Source organism: Panthera pardus, unplaced genomic scaffold (assembly GCF_024362965.1).
Source record: "Panthera pardus isolate Hobbes unplaced genomic scaffold, ASM2436296v1 HiC_scaffold_16, whole genome shotgun sequence".
Classification (NCBI taxonomy): domain Eukaryota; kingdom Metazoa; phylum Chordata; class Mammalia; order Carnivora; family Felidae; genus Panthera; species Panthera pardus.
This window is the reverse complement of record NW_026526721.1, coordinates 60047753-60065510: the sequence shown is the minus strand read 5'-3', so window position 1 is coordinate 60065510 and position 17758 is coordinate 60047753. Positions and strand designations below refer to the sequence as shown.

Genomic DNA, 17758 nt, shown 5'->3' with positions numbered 1-17758 from the left:
CTCAGAGCCTGGAGCCTGCTTTGGATTCTGTGTCTCCCTTCTCTCTCTCTACCCTCCCCTGCTCATGTTCTGTCTCTCCCTCTCTCTCAAAAATAAATAAACATAAAAAAAATTTTAAATACAACAAGTTCTGGAAAGACTGAGTCTCCGTATATGTATTATCTATTGCTACACGATAAAATTACTAACTTAAAACAGTATCAAACATTTATTTTGCTCATGAATCTGAAATTTGGGCAGAAATTTGCCACAACAACTTGTCTCCGTTCCACATGACATTAAGTGGGATAGGTCAATTGGAAATTAGAAAAGTCACTTTCAAAATGAATCACTCTTATGAGTGGCAAGTTGGTGATGGCTTTCAGCTGGAAGCTCAGACAGGTCTGTGGGACAACCATGTTGGTTCCTCTCCATGTGGGCCCCTCCATGGGCTGCTTGGGCTTCTCAGAGCATGGTGACAGAGTTCCAAAAGCAAGTGTCTCAAAAACAACAAAATGGAAGTATATGGCATCTTCATGGCCTGGCCTCAGAAATAACACAGCATCCTTTTCATCATACTTTATTAGTTAAGGCAGTTACAAAGGCCTGCCAGGTTCAAGAAGAGAGACAAGAGACTCTACCTCTTGATGGTGAAATGACAAAATTCCAGAAGAGCATGAGGGATGGGAAATACAATTGTGGTCATCTTTGGGAAATACAATATGCCATACTTATCAACCCCAAATCCTTTTTGAACATACAATAAGTTAATCATGGTATACATTTTCTATTCTAGCCCACTTCCATTCCCATTTATATGTTTTTTGGAGAAGAAAAGAAATATAGAATACATTGGAAGAAATTGAAGAAAAGGTAGAAGAATAGACGACTATCTGATATAGAGTAGAAAAAAAAACAGGAAGAAAATAGTTGGAAAAGTGAGGAAAGATGTTTAAGAAGGAAGTAAGATGCAAGCCCACAGAACAGTAGGTCTGAATATGAAGACAAATATCACCCCACCTTCCCTACCCTCACTCTGCTATCTGTAAAAGAGTGACTGGATACCAATCTGATTGGCTGGGAGGCCTAATAAGTTATTTACTGCCATTCACTGGTAGAAAGGAATCAATATTGGAGCCTAGTACTGGCCAATAATAAATGAATTCAGCTATTTTTCTCTTTCAAAAAATTTATGACAGCAGCAGAGTGAATTCAAACATAAGACCTAAGGCTTTCTCAGATAGTTCTCATCTATGGCAAGACCACAGTGTCATTGGGAGGAATAGAGCTGGGATAGGAAGGGACAACTATACTGTCTGGACCACTTACTGCATTTGCTAGCTTACATTTACATGCTACAACATGAGGTCCGATTCCAGGGAAAAAACACACTGAGGGGCTAGATAGGTACTTATGCAATTTAAGATGATCATAACCAAATCTTCCATTTCACAGTAAGAAATGCTAGTTTTGCTGAGATATGGAAACAAAATGTTCCTCTGTTCATACAGGGCCCTGTAAATTGGCTCCCCACACCTCCACATTTGGTCTCCACACTGTCCTGCTGAGTGTGAGCTCTGTGGAAGTTTAGAGTAGTGCGAAACAGCCATGTTGCACTGTCTTTGGTGCTGAAATGCAAGATTCCAGTGATGAAACCAAAGAATCGCTACCCTGGAACAGTACTGCAAAAATCATAAGGAAATATTTCTACCACACATTTGCCTCAATTCCCTTTGAAACAAAACCACTGAGCATGCCTATGTATCAGAAACCCACTGCCTCTTAACTCTTGCTCTAAACCTCTTATTGCAAGTTCAAAAGATAAAGACTTCCCTCATGAAGCACTGTTTGGCTGATGCATGGGAATGTTCCAGTCATGCTATTGAGATGGGTTCCTGGAAGGAAGATGAGAAAAATGATCTGCATTTTTCTTGATTTCTGCCCAAGCATGTCTGTTCTGTAGGCGTCCTGGAGTTCTTCCCAGAAGGCAGATCTCAAAATCTTCAATGCCAATCATGAATAAGAGTTCCATTTACTTAAAATAATTAAATTTGTTCAGTGTTGTGAGTATGAATGAAAAGTGCCAAATTAAAAGGAGCAATTGCTGATCTTCACCTACAGTGATGTCCTGAGAGAAAAGACCACCTCACTCACCACCCCCTTTCATTTCTTACACCAATCCCCTTCTATTCACCAAGGCAGTCAGGAAGTCTATGAGAGAGACAGCTGTTGGAGACTGAGGTGACATCCTGGATCTGTTAACTCCTCTATCCATTGCTCCTATATAGAATTAGAATAAGAATCTTTATCCCTCATTATCTTCCTTTGAACTTTGCCCAAAAAGACATTCCAAAAAATGCTGAGGAAAATTTTGCCAGCAACATTTATAGCTGCCCTGTGAGGATACACCATGGGATCCCAACACAGAAAGTTTAGAAATGTGGCCTTCCCTGCTACATTTATGCATTACCAGAGCAGTAGTATCATTAGATACAATATCTTCAGACGTTAAAGAAAATAAACACAGAACCATGATACTGAAAATGAGCACTTAAGACCTTGAATTTTTAATACACCTCCGCTTCATTCCACTCACACACTCTCTCTGATTTTACATGTCAGACATGCCAACCCTGGACAGTGCATATTCTTTTGATCCCCTAGCCCACATGAGAAGACACTAAGGGTTTACATTCAAGCTGGGAGTTCCAGGTTTAGGACACATTCAATACAATTATGCCACATAACAATGTATTTATGCCTTATAAATCATAAGCAACCTTGGATATGGGACCTAACCTCTCTAGCCTCTGTATTAGTTTCCTACAGCTGACATAACAAAATACCACAGATTGGGGCTTAAATGATATACATTAATTGTTTCACAGTTCTGGAAGCTAGAAGTCCAAGTTCAACACGTCAGCAGGTTTGGTTTCTCCTGAGTCCTCTTTCCCTGACTTGCAGATGGATGCCTTTTTGTTGTGTCCTCACATGGCCTTTCCTCTCTGCATGTCTCCCTGGTATCTCTTTGTCTTTTTATAGGGACACCAGTGAGATTGGATTAAGGACACCATTTTAACTTAGTCACCTCTTTAAAGATTTTATCTCTAAATCTAGTCATGTTCTGAGGGGCTTTTAATATATGGATTTGGGGTGGGAGTAGGGGGTGGAAGGATACAATTAAATCCACAACAGCCTCTATAAAAATGGGCATCATAAGGATTTATGTAAGATGCAGACAAGAACATGAATTTAAAATTATAAGTCACCATACAAATAGTGTATCATTGATATCATAATTTTTGTCATTATAATTATTATTCTCTGTGACATATTGTCAGTCTCTGAGGAAATCTGAATTTTTCACCTTTGAAGAATTATAGCACAGTGGATAAGAGAACATGCTCCAGAACTAAGATGTCTGGATCCAAATCCTGACTTCACCGTTTGTCAGCTGTGTGACCTTCAGAAATTATTTTAACCTCCCTAAGCCTCAGTTTTCCTATTTATGAATTAGGGATGTAAAAATAATACCTATCTTTCAGGATTGTTGAAAGTATTAAAAGAAAGAGTGCATTAAAAATGACTGACTAAATAGTATATGCTCAATAAACGTGGTTGTTGTTAGTAACAGCAGTATTTAAACCTTGTTGTTGCCTCTGCTTCTTTCTCAGCCAGCAGAGGTCTCCAGCATAGCGAACTGGGACTAGCTTCCCCATGACAATCTGCAGTGCAACTGCCAAGCACATCCACTCTTGGCAGAGAAAGGAGTGAAAGAATTGCCACCCTGTCTGAAGGAAGAAGAAGAGCTCAAAAACAAGAGAACAGGGAATAGTTAGGATTCCATGGTAGGATGTTATATGGACAGATGACCATATTAAGATTAAGTTCTAGTGGTGCTTCAGAAACTGACTTTTACTTACATTGTGCTTAGTTGTATCCCGCTTTAGCCAATTCTAAAATTAGAAAATTTACTCACATAGGGGCATCAGCCACACGGTGGCTCAGTCAGTTAAGCATTCGACTCTTGATTTTGGCTCAGGTCATGACCTCATGGTTTGTGAATTTGAGCCCCATATAATGCTCTGGGTTGATAGTGCAGAGCCTGCTTGGAGATTCTCTCTCCCCCCTCTCTGCCTCTCTCTCAAAATAAAGCAAACTTAAAAAAGAAAAGAAAAATTACTCACATATACCTCAGAAGAACAACGAGAATGAATCCGCAAATGATTTTGTAAAGTTCTCTGAATGCAAGGAGTGCTGTTAAACAAATATTTAACATTTCTCACAGTATTAAGCTTATCGCATCTTTATCACCAGTTATATTCCGTGCCTTGGTTTTGCTTCCACTGTAATATATTTCCTTTAACTTTCTTTTCCCAGACAAGCTTACACCTCCAAGTTCAATTATTCTGTCAATTGTGTTTTAAATTACACTGATTTATATTAACCACTTGTGGTATCGATTTGTTGATCTGTTGCTTCTTCTGTACCAATCATCTTTACACCCACCGAAACCTGCACTGGCAATTAAGCTGAGGAAGGTTAGAGTTATTCAAAAGAAATTAAAGCATTGAAGGAAAGACAGTGGAATAACTGGGATAAAAAGAGCACCGAGGGGAAAACACACATGTACTAAAAAAGCATAGCACGCAGCAGATAGAGGCTCAGAGGGAAAAGAGGAGAGCGAGATAGAAAACGAATCCTGCTTCAGCCTGCTACATCTCGCTTTCAGCACCAAGGACAGAGCCTCTGAAGGGCTGACCCAAGCACTGATCAGTTTAGGGTCCCTCCCAAGTACTCCAGAGAAAACGCATGAATTTGAAAGCAGCTATGAAGCATGCAGTAAGGTCTAATAGGAAAGCTTTAAGAGCAGCCCACAAGTGATTTCACCTTAGAAGCAAAAATGGGTGATTTTCTTTCTGTTCATTTCCACAGTTTCTGTGTCCTAGGAAAGGCAAAGTTTGCTTTGCTTGGGCATGTCTGCTGTCAGTAAATGACTGCAGGAGCTGAGGTGCTAAACTCCACAGTCTCCAGAAATCAGAAGAAATTTTCAGGGTAAGTAATTCTTCCTTTTGTTTCTAATTTAATACACAGCATTTCCTGGAAGGTTATTTAACCAGCTTGGGGTTCTGTGGTTCTCTAAGAATATGCATTAAAACTCTGTACCCTCTCTTATTTAAAAACCTAAAATCCCCGAAGAAACTGTTGTCATTTTTCCCTCATTTCTTGAACATTAGAAACCTGTTCTCTTTCTCTTTTTCCCCCAAAATTAGATCCTCATAGGCTCTAGAGGCTATATCAAGACAGAATTAAAAGATGGAAAATAAAAAGCTGTTACTATCCCTGGGATTTGTATGGAAGTTGATTGTATTCCCCTTAAGGGTCTCACTTAATTGTAAGGGTCTGTCATTTTAAACTTCCCAATTTAGCATCCTGGTAATCCAGGGCTGAGGGTTTAGAGAGGCATTGTTTTCAATGGTCTATTTAAAGTCAGGCTGTTTCCAAGTCAGAATTCAATTATTCCCAACAGAGATATGCAGTACTTGAGATGATGATTGTGTATGTTTTCTTTAATGATAGCATATGATTTTGAGGGTATTGTTGTTGTTTAATTGTTGGACTTTCATTACTTATTGTAGCTTATTGGGTCAATGGAAGTCATTGCAATTAGGCATGCATTTAGTTTATGCATATCCAGTTCATGCATTTAGTTTAACCGAATACTATCAAAACGCACGCACAATAATAATGCAGCAATAGCAAAGTGGAACTTGGATTCTAAACTCATTCTGCATTCCTATCTGCACTTTATAGGTGAAGCCCTTTGCTTACTAATACTAAAAGGTCAGTAAGATATCTGTCCTGGGGTAAGAGTGAAGAATCACTGCTTGACACACCATTGGATCTCTTGTAGCCAAAGAGAAGCAAACATGATACGAAAAAGATTCTTACTCAGACACTTGTTTATTTTTAGTTGAACATTTTCAAAGGTCTGTATGGCTAGCAGTGAGCAGGGGTCTCAAGCAAGGAAAATACTGACAGTATCCAAATGAATGCCTGATATTAAAGCATCTATACATAAGGTTGCTTATTATAGAATATGAATTAAAGCAAATACCAAATAGGTCTTACTCAATATTAAAGTCAATACCTAATGCACTGAAGTTTGCCATTGATTATAATTTGCTTATTTATTGACTGATCTATTGAGTTCCCATTTTATCTCTGATTAGAATGATAAAATGCTTGGTCATTCGAAGTTGTGATGGAAAGTGGGAATTCTCTGCTCTATGGGGCAGGTTTAATTAGAGAAAAAAATGTATATTACCTTAGCTACTGGATCTCAGAGACTAGCTATGGTTTTTCCCTGTACAATTTCCAACAGTGTAAATATGCCCAAATGTATAAATATGCTATGTATTTTAATGCATTTGTGAATCTTCATTAGGAAAATAAACTAGACAACAATTTTCAAGAACAAAGTGCCATAGAAATGCTAAAGACTACCTCTAATAATAATGACAATGTAACTCCCACTATTTCAAATGCAGTGTGCACCTGCACTGACTTCACTGTTCTTGGTCAGGTGCTATGAACAAGATACTCTGAAAAGGCAAGGTTTTCAAATGAGTCTCTATTTCAAGTTTGTCTTCCTTACCTCAATAGTGGAGTGGTTAAGAACATAAGGTCTAGAAACAGATCTCGGGTTGAATCAGTTTCATCATTTATTATTGTATGACCCCAACAAGATACTTAACCTTTCTATTACTTACTTTCTTCATCAGCAAAATGGGAGTAATATTAGCACCTACCTCCTTTATCAGGTTGTTGTGAGATTTAAATATGAAAATGCTTACAAATTTTAGCCATAATTATCAACCTTTTCAACCAATATAGCAAATCTGCATTGAAGCCCAGAACCAGAAAAGCTATGAAGACTAGAGGTCAGGATATAACTGAGTGAAAGGTTAGAGATAGCAAAAGACAGGAATCTATGATACAGATGAAGATTTGGCCATGGAACCCTGCTATTAAGGTGTTCTGTTCTGGGTTTAGAAAAAAAAAAAAACATCTCTACTTGGAAATGACTCCATACATCAATGTCCACCCCCAGAATAGACACATTAAATAAGTTGTGAGTTTGATATTTAAGGAGACTTAAGATCAAAGCTAGGCTCTATACAGCTTCCTATATAGTATATAATCTTGAGAAAGTTACTGAACCTTTCTTTGACTCGGTTTTTTAATCTATAAAAAAAAAGGATATCAATATCCACCTTCAGGGCTACTGTAAATATTAAGATTATACATGTAAAGTACCAGTGCCTGGCACGTGGTAGTAACCAGAAGAGATGATGACTACTATCTTCAGAAGGAGATGAGAACTCAAGTGTTTTAGTTTTTATTGTGTTTGTTTTTTGCCTAATTTAATATCCTTAAGGAAGGGGAACGAATAACTAAAACCTTGTAAGCCTTAATGAGTATCTTCCTAACAAGCCTGGTATGCAACCAAGTGCCAAGGAGGCACCCCACAAATGCTCCAGGCATGAGGTAGCTCAGCCCTGAGGGACTGAGTATCAGTGAAGCAGGATATATGTCATAGTTGATGGGGACCTGACCACTCTTTGTCACTTTGCTTTTTAAAATAGATTATGCACTCACTTTCAGAGATGCTAAAATAAACTATAAAGACCAAAATAAATCAATACTTTGTAAGAAGATCAAAGGCTCATTAAAATTTGTGAGTAGTGTTATGTAGAATGAATCTTAAAAGAGTAAGGCCAGCCATAATCTTCTAGTCCTTGCCTTCTCCACTTTCTCACCTCCCATACATTCTTAACTACTACCACTCTTTATTGAGGTCACCAGTAATCTCCTAATCTCCAGGTCCATTAGCCACTCTGCAGTGGTAGTTTACCTGACCGCTTCACTTATTCCCTCTTCTCCTTTAACAATAAAAGCCACAGTACTTCAAGTGCTTGTGCCAGGCATTATGCTAGAGTCATGATTCTCACCTGGGAGGACAATTTTGCCACCCAAATGACATTTGACAATGTCTGGAGTCATTTGTTGGTTGTCACAACCTGGGTGAAGGGAAGTGTTACTGGTACTAGTGTGTACATGTCAGGGATGCTGCTAAAGATCCTAAAATGCACAGGACAACACCGTCCCCCAAACAAAGAATTATCCAGCCCAAATCGTCAGTACTGCCAAACCTTTACATATATAATTTTATTGATCTTCACAGTAACTCCATGGAGTGGGTATGATATCCTCATTTTGCTGATGAGGAAACCAGACTATAAATATATATTACTTAGAGAGTGATTATTAAGGTAACAAATTCTCCAGGCTTTCCTGAAACCAGTTTGCTATCTGGTAATATATTTATCAGAGGGAGAAGGAAATGAAGAAGCCCAGCCCAGCTATGTGTTACATAAGCAATCCTAGTGAAGAAGGAGGAGAAGGAGGAAGAGGTGGAGGAGGAGGAGGAGGAGGAGGAGGAGGAGGAGGAGAAGGAGAAGGAAGAGGAGGAGGAGAAAGAGGAGGAGGAGGGCAAAGGAGGGAGGAGGAGGAAAGAAGGAAGGAAGGAAGGAAGGAAGGAAGGAAGGAAGGAAGGAAGAAAAGATGGATAGATAGACCTAAGGAGGGAGAAAGTTGATACAATTAGCTGAGAGGCAGGGAGTAATCCAGCATCTCATTCATATTCTGCTTCCATCCCCCACACCCACAACTCATCAGGAACTGCTTGGACAACCAAGGTTCACACCTACCTTCTACTATAAAGAATCTTAGGCCAGATATGATACAATGCAAAAATAATAATAAATCAGAAATCCATGCAGTTGTGATTCCAACATCAGGCTCAGAATTGACTTTCAGAGTTGAGGGTTTCTTTTTGTATAACTAGTCATTGACACTCAGCTGTATTATTTTTTTTTAACTTTTTTTAACGTTTATTTATTTTTGAGACAGAGAGAGACAGAGCATGAACAGGGGAGGGTCAGAGAGAGAGAGACACAGAATCTGAAACAGGCTCCAGGCTCTGAGGTGTCAGCACAGAGCCCGACGCGGGGCTCGAACTCACGGACCGTGAGATCATGACCTGAGCCAAAGTCGGCCGCCCAACCGACTGAGCCAACCAGGCGCCCCTCAGCTGTACTATTTTTAAGTAGCTATCAAACCCCAGCAGAGTAAGAAGTCCAAGATCAGAACAAATATCCCAAGGTTTTGTGCTTTATCTTACCTATCAGACAAGATGAGACTAAGATATCATTGGTCAGCTACAGACCCAATGAGAGACTAATTTCTGGCCACTACTTTTCAAAGTGGTCCAGTCACAGAAGGAAAGGTGTTCTGTGTCCAAGCCAATCTCAAAGGTGAAAATATCCTTGAACAATCAGAAAGCATTGTATTTTTCACAAAGCTCTTGGTAGCAGCACTGATATCTTCAGGGTAGCAGCTGCCCTTTCCAAATAATGAGAAAATTATAATTATTATCAAAAACTATTATTATATTTTAAAATATATTGAGTACAAATAGTGTGCCAAGATAAAGAACAATTTTTAAAAAAACAATTCTCTGCATTCATTCCAAGTCAGCCCCTTACAATCATTTATTCATTTTAACACTTTTGCATTCCAGGATGAAACATTTCAAAATGAGGCATAAAATGACAGACATGATTAGGCCAATCCCCTCATCGAAGGAGAGCTGCAGATACAGGATTGACAGCAAATCCTGGCCACCAAGTCAGCGTCTATCTCTGCCAGGGATACGCTGGAGCGAGCATTCCTGTGTACTCCATGTCTAAATATTTTAGTTATAACCAACAAACCAGTGAATAAAATGTTTAATCCTCCTGCCTTGACAAATATACCTTCATAACCATCTGGAAGGCTAGGTTTGAATTCGGGATTCCTGGGCACTTAAAAGTTCAATGCAAAATGTGAGAGGGCATGAGAAGCTGCCTTCCATCCTAACTCCTGCCCCAGGGACACCATCCTCTTCTCTCCTTACCTCAGGCTACACCCAAGCCACTCATGTGAGGCCCCCGAAAGAGCTATTGCTTGAGCCCAGGGGCCCCAAATACACATGACACAGTCTACCCTCAGGGTGACAGATCCAAACTAGGGCCTGTGCCTTGGAAACAGGGCCCATGCATTTGGGGCAGAGAATTCTGTGACTTTGGTACGCAGAGTGTGATCCAGAATAGCAGTGTGAACTCTTGGTGGACCCATTCCTTGGCACTGTTGGAGGGGTGGGGGCATGACCTCATCCCATGGGGAGGATATGACAGAGGGGGTCCAGAGTGGGACCTTCTAAAGCAAAGATTGCAGGGCAAGAGTCCCTCTTCCAGCACATAAGGCTTTGATGCACTGCTACCATTGTGACACAGGTATTTCCATATTTTTCTACAGGAGATGATGATTTTTGTCTCCTTCCCTCCCCACGCCCATCTCTACCCAGACATGCACAAATGTGGCTCTAAGAGCCCAGAGTCTCTTCTTCAGCCCCAACAGGCTGGTGTCATGGGGGCAACGGATGGGCTCTGAGCCTTTCCCACTCTAAGTCCAAAGTCCCCACAGTTTGAGGATTAGTTCATCCCAGTGGGATCACAACACAACAACTGTTGTAGCTTTCAGATGCCAAAGGAGAGTGTTGGAAAAATCAGAAGGCCTGCATGCCAGTTCTGCTGCTAACAAGCTTTACGACCTAAGACATATTACTCACCTCTCTGGGTCTCAATTTCCCTGTTTGGAAACTGAGGGCTTTGGACCCTGTCAGAGGCTGAAAACTGATGGTCATGGGTCATTGGCCCATGGATGTGGGATTTTGCAGGTGGAAGGAGGAGGGACTCTACGGGGCTTAAATATTTTTTTTAGTTGGTAACCAATCTTTTAAAATTAGGAGGTTTCAAATAAAATTCCACACATGGATTTTCCCTAAACATAAAAACCACTGTACTGCCTCTATACCCCATTACTCTTGAGTTTTTCTCCCACAAGCCAGCATCGCATTCTTACCATGCCTCATGTAAAATACAAGAGAGAGAATGGGAAACTAAAGGAAGAGACAGAGGGAGCAGGGGAAAAAGCAAACAGAGGCAACAGAGAAGAGGACAGAGGAAACAAGGAAAGCGGGATGGGAAGCTAAGGCAGACAGACCAGTAAGAGAAAAAGAGCTCACACTTACATAGCTTGCTAGGTATCATAACTTTCAATGTCTTACATACTTAATAGCTCACTTGCTAGCCACAAAAACCCTACGGGATTCCCTCCACTTTACAGAGGAGGACAATGAAGTTCAGGGAGATGCAATAACATGCCAAGGGCCCAGTGGTAGGAAGTGGCAGAGCTGGGATTCTAATCCAGCCACAGCTCTCCACCTCACTCAGAGTCCAAGCATAGCTCTCTCAATGGCCCTGCACAACCTCTCGACCTCACCCCCTTCTGCTCTGTACCTGCCTCACTTCGCTCCAGACACTCTGGTTCCCTGCCACCTTCCACACATCAGCCTGTCCTGCCTTTGTACCTGCTATCATTTCTGCTTGAACCACTCTTCCTGCAGATATCTGCATGGTTGGCTTCCTCATGTCCTCCAGGTCTTGACTCAGTTGTCCCCTTCTCCACGAGGGCTTCCTGATTACTCTGATTAAAAATTGCCCTCAGACCTTTTGGGATGAGCACTGGGTGTTGTATGGAAACCAATTTGACAATAAATTTCATATATTGAAAAAAATAAATAAATAAAGTAAGAATTTAGAATCAGAAAAAAAAATTGCCCTCAGATATCCTACACACACACACACACACACACACACACACACACACACACATACACAATTCTCCCCATCTCCTTACCTCCTTCTCTGATCTATCCTTCTCCAAAATGCATATCACTATCGAACATACTACATCCTTTATTTATCTTATTTCTTACTGTATTTTCCTCCAGAATGGGGGCTACATGAGGGCAAGAATATGTATCCCTTTTGTTCATTGCTGTATTTCCAGTGCTTAAAACACTACCAGGCATATAGAAAGTGCTCAATAATTATTTGTTAAAGCAATAAATAAAAAAGCTCCAAAGTATCCAATTTTATAGACATTGTTTTCTGTCTCCTCCCAGGAAACCCATTGGGGTCACTCTTCTCCCATTGGGCTATGGCGCTTCTAAGCCAGCTGAGTGGCCACATCAACTCCACCTGTGGGGCAGAGAACTCCACGGGGGCCAGCCAAGCCCGCCCACATGCCTACTATGCCCTCTCCTACTGCGTGCTCATCCTGGCCATCGTCTTCGGCAATGGTCTGGTATGTGTGGCAGTGCTGAGGGAACGGGCTTTGCAAACCACCACCAACTACCTGGTGGTGAGCCTGGCCGTGGCGGACCTGCTGGTGGCCACCTTGGTGATGCCCTGGGTGGTGTACCTGGAGGTGAGTAAGCCCCAAGTGCAGGCTGCCTGTGTGACTGTACTTGTCTTTGTCTTCCCTGAGTACTGGCCTTCCGGGTTCAAAATGCTCCCTGCCATGATCCAGGGACTGGGAAGGAAGGAGAGCCCCTCTCATTCTCCCTTTCATAAGGAAACTGAAGGCCTGAGAGCTGTCATTATCCAGCCTCACTTGCCCATATCAGAACCAAGGAGCTGGGAATTGATTGTGTTCCTGGGTCTCCAAAAACCAGGTGACTGGACTTGAGTGAGGAGACTCATCCTAAAAATGCATCAGGTCCAGGGTGCCTGGGTGGCTCAGTCAGTTGAGCATGTGACCCCTGATCTCAGGGTCATAAGTTCAATCCCCACATCACATTCCACGCTGCACTTGGAGCCTACTTAAAAAAATTAATCAGGTTTATTCTCTTTGCCAATCACATTGCAAAGATGTGGGGGCTTGGGGGAGGCAGTCCATGGGTGTCTGCATCAGTGTTTCAATATATAGAGGGCTGGGGATGTGCAGAAAGGACCTGAGACAACAGTGAGGGTGCAGGGGGACTCAGAAGGAATCACAGAAAAACCAGAAAGAATTTTTTAATGAATGAGGGGAAAAAAGAGAAAAAAACAGTCTGCAAATAGATCAGACTTCTTTTGATGGTTTAGTTGCCCTCGGACTCAGTTCTTTCCTCCTGGGTACCAGCTCTCCACAGACTCTGCTACCAAATAGACCCAACCTTCACATTTATATTTTTGATGCCTCCATTAATAGTACAGAGCCCTTACCAGTCAGATAATGCAGCAAACCCTGGAGAATTCTTCTGGAGAGAAACAGTTCTTAAATTTGAAAGTATTTTCATTTGGAAGTACAAAACAGAGTCAGGAGGTGATCAAGACAAAACATCCATTTGCTAACAAAGGAATCATGGTACACCTGTTCAAGAAACAGATATTCTTACCAGGAAAACATGCAATTACTGAAGAGTTTTAAAAAAAAACACTTTAATGTACTATAAATATGTCTCTCCTGCACCGTGTATCATGTATCATTTTAAAGAGGTATCCAATGAAGGATCAAAATGATGCTATGATTAAGAGAAATTAAAATTCATCAAATTAATATCTCGGTTAATATTAATAGTGAAGGTGACAGTTAATTAAGTATGACATATCACAGGAGAGTAAAAACCTCAACCACAGACTGCCTAGGCTGGTACCCCTATTAAAGAATGACTGGGAACTAAAATTAGACTTATGATCTCAAAGGGGAAACATAAAAGAAAGAAATCAAGAAAATAGAAAAGTAAAGGAAAAGCAGAAAAACATCTAGGCTTATTGGGGCAGAGGTAAAGGCTGAGGGAAGACTTCAAAAAAATAAGCACTAATTTCTCCCAGTTAGGATAATCCTGATGGCAAAAGATCTTATAATTATCTTGACTTTTCTGTCAACCCAAAATGACTGAAGCAACCTTGAAGTCAGAAGCTATATCTTTGTTCTTTTTCTCCTGTAGCCCAAACGTACTACCTGGCACATAATATGTGCTAAATAAATATTTGATATATGAATGATTAAATGCATCCTTTCTGTAATGTATGCATTATATGGGCAATTCCTGCTTGTACCATATTCAGCTATATCTATTGTTACAATGAATTGTTTTTTGGGTTTTTTTTTTACATCTAACAATAGTGAGACTGAAAAGAAGTTAGACACATATGATATTTCTGTTCAAGAGTAAGGCAGACTTTAGGTGCTACAAACCAGTATGGATTATTTAGTGATTCATAATAAATAATATGGACACACCACCATCCCACACCTCAGAGTGTTTCTCAGTATACATTACAAAGATTCTTAAGTCTTTCAGTCAGACAGGTCAAGATGAGGACCTCCATGATAATGAACACCTTAATTGCCTCTGAAATAAAACCAGTCTTCTGGTGTCTATAACAAAGCCATTCAGGGTCACTCGTCAACTGTCCATTTGTGGTTGCTTCCAAGACTCTGGATAGACCATATTGGAAAATCTCTGTAGATACCAGTGTAGGATATGGACATTGTGATTTTTCCACACTAGACACCCATGCCATCCCCTGCTAGCCACACCTGCCAAAATTGATGATGTCTCCCTTCTACTGCTGAGTGTAGAAGACTAACTGAGCCCACAGAGAGCCAGCAGGAAATCTTGCCAAAGGTTTACTGGACTTTCTGTAGGTTAGGTCTATGAGGGTGTTTTTTTTTTTTAATGTTTATTTATTCTTTGAGAGAGAGAGAGCACCAGCACGGGAAGGGCCGAGAGAGAGGGAGGCAGAGGATCAGAAGCAGGCTCTGCACTGTCAGATGCGGGGCTTGAATTCATGAACAAACCATGAGACTTTGACCTGAGCTGAAGTCAGATGCTTAACCAACTGAGCCACCCAGGCACCCTGGGAAATTATGAGTTTTCCCTCCTGAGATGAGCTCTGGTGGAGCTCTTGGTTCCCTCTCATAAAAACCCATAGGCATTCTGTCCAACAGGTTCTTTGGGGCAAGTATTCAGTAATCAAAATCATGGTCAAATAAGCCTACAATCTTATAGAGAAAATTTGAGAGACATCTCTCCACTGGGAAATGGGTTTTGGGACCTCTTTTTTGTCTTACACACTTTCTTTAAAACTCTAGTCAATGCAACTTAATATTTCTGTACCAATGTGGCCAACAGTCCACTAAGAGTCTCTCTCAATAAAAGACAACATGAGTTAAAGCAGCCATAATTAACAGACAGCCAGTTAAGATATTAGATGGTTCTAATCCAAAGGACCAGGTCTCCCTAACCAACCACAGTATATACTTTTCCTCATCTTAAATACCTGCCTGCTTTCTGTGGACTTCAAAAGTAGACAGGGAACCTTAAGGAGAGAAAAGAGTACTTTGAGTCCTTAAAGGGACTGTAACTATATAAGTCCCTGGGTCTCAGAGAAGAGCAAAGCATTATTCTCACTAACTTGTCCTAATGGTCATACGATTTGAGCAGCTGGTCGAGTAATTACATGATCATACCTAAGAGCTCCCTTAGAAAGAGGAAAGGATGCAATGTTGACCATAGCACAGAGACTGCTGTAGGCATGAGGGCACCCAAGAGGAGAGCACAGGAATGAGAAGAACACCATGTGGTGGCCAAACTAGCTGCCAAATTCATAGCTTCCTGTGCTTTGACTTGAATACATCCATATTCTTTGAAGGAAATTTTGGCTCATACCAGCCAGATACCTTCTTTCAAAGGAAAATTGCCAAATTTTGCCAGCTCCAGTATGTATGGCTATAAATATTGGAAAATATGACTAACTGTGGCCTAAACAAATAGGAGTTACTTTTCTCACACAACCAGAATTCTGGAGGAAGGCAATTGTTTGTGTTGATTCAGTTGCACCATGGTGTCATCAAGGACCAATCTCTTCCATCCTTGGCAAACTGGCTTAGTGCCTCATGCTACTCATAGGATGGCTGCCATAACTCTCAGCATCATGGCCATATTCAAAAATAGGATGGGTGGGTATATGCTAACTAATTTGGATGTAAATTTAAAACTAGATAGATAGGTAGATAGATAGATAGATAGATAGATAGATAGGATGGGTGGGGACAGTAGAAAAAGAAATAAAGGGAACGAGGGGTGCCTGGGTGGCTCAGTCGGTTAAGCGCCCGACTTCGGCTCAGATCATGACCTTGCGGTTTGCGAGTTTGAGCCCTGTGTTGGGCTCTGTGCTGACAGCTCAGAGCCTGGAGCCTGCTTCGGATTCTGTGTCTCCTCCTCTCTCTGCCCCTCCCAGGTTCATGCTCTGTCTCTCTCAGTCTCTCAATAGTAAATAAACTGTAATTTTTTTTTTTTTTTAAAGAAAGGGAATGGAAGGGAAGGGAAGTGAACAGAAGGGAGGAAGGAAAAAAGAAGAGAGAAAGAAAGAAGCCCTTTCCCTGGAGTGCCTCAAAGCATCTCCTAAAGGACTTCACTTAAGTTTAATTAGCCAAAGCTCGATCATAAGGGAAGGATACAAGGGAGGATAGAAAAGAAAGTGAAAATGTGGGTTTTATTTAAAAAGAAGATGCGGTGGGAGGAATTGCTGTGAGATAGGCAAATAAAATGTCCCATAACATTGCACTTCTGGTGAAATTCACTGGGATGAATGTCATTCCAGCGTAGGATTATTCTACGGAAAGACTCAGAACTGGGAGTCAGAGGACATGGAATTAAGTGAATCAAATGGAGGTGACAGCTATACTTCCCCTATGTCACAGGCTTCATGATAGGCTTAACTGTCATCAACTGAGAAAGCACTTTGATAACTAAGAAGTGTGAGCTATAAATATCTCAGTTAAGACACTTTTTCAAGAGACTAAAAACAGAACTACCTTATAACCCAGCAATTGCACTACTAAGTATTTACTCAAAGGATACAAAAATACAGATTTGAAGGGGTGTATGCACCCCAATGTTGATAGCAGCATTGTCAACAATAGCCAAACTATGGAGAGAGCCCAAATGTCCATCAACTGACGAATGGATAAAGAAGATGTGGTATATGTTTGCAAGGAATATTACTCAGCCATCAAAAAGAATGAAATCTTGCCATTTACAATGATGTGGATGGAGCTAGGGTGTATCATGCTAAGCAAAATAGGTCAGAGAAAGACAAATGCCACATGATTTTACTTATATGTGGAATTTAAGAAACAAAACAAATGAACATATGGGAAGGGGGTAAGGAAGAGAAGAGAGGAAAACAAACCAAGAGACCATTAATGACTGAGAAAAAACTGAGGGTTGCTATAGGGAAGGTGGGTGAGGGATGGGCTAGATGATGGGTACTAAGGACGGCACTTGTGATGAGTACTGGGAGTTGTATATAAGTGATGAATCACTGAATTCTACTCCTGAAACCAATACTGCACTGTTAACTAAAATTTAAATTAAAAAAGGGTGGGGGGGAGGGGAAGATACTTTTAGTTGTAAGTAAAAGAAAACTTAATTCCAATTGACTGTTTAAGCCAATAAACAGAATGCATTGGCTCTCATACCAGGAACTTTAAAAGTCCTGTGGTAGGGTGGGCTACAGGCACAGTTTGAACAGGGCTCCAGTTCCATTTCCCCACAATTCTCTCAGCTCTGTTTTATGTATTGGCCTTATCCACAGGCACAGGGTAAGCGATAGGCCTTACATGTGTACCCCATACCACTCCACCAAGAGAGGAAATCTGTGTCTCAGAATTCCAAGTAGAAGTGTCAAGGTGTACTTTGATTGAACTGGCTTCTGGCACATGATTTTCTCTGAACTCATCACTGGATAGAAGAGTCGGTTTAGCATAGATGATG

At 40.9% G+C, this 17758-nt stretch overlaps 1 protein-coding gene across 1 annotated transcript in view; it reads left to right on the top strand.

The window, feature by feature from the left end:
• Nucleotides 1-4691: 4691 nt before the first annotated feature.
• Nucleotides 4692-17758, top strand: part of DRD3 (dopamine receptor D3) — a 42042-nt gene continuing 28975 nt past the window's right edge. The window contains exons 1-2 of the mRNA XM_053903364.1: nucleotides 4692-5034; nucleotides 12113-12417. Coding sequence (XP_053759339.1) covers nucleotides 12148-12417 — 270 coding nt within the window. The 5' untranslated portion in view covers nucleotides 4692-5034; nucleotides 12113-12147. The remainder of the gene's footprint in view (nucleotides 5035-12112; nucleotides 12418-17758) is intronic.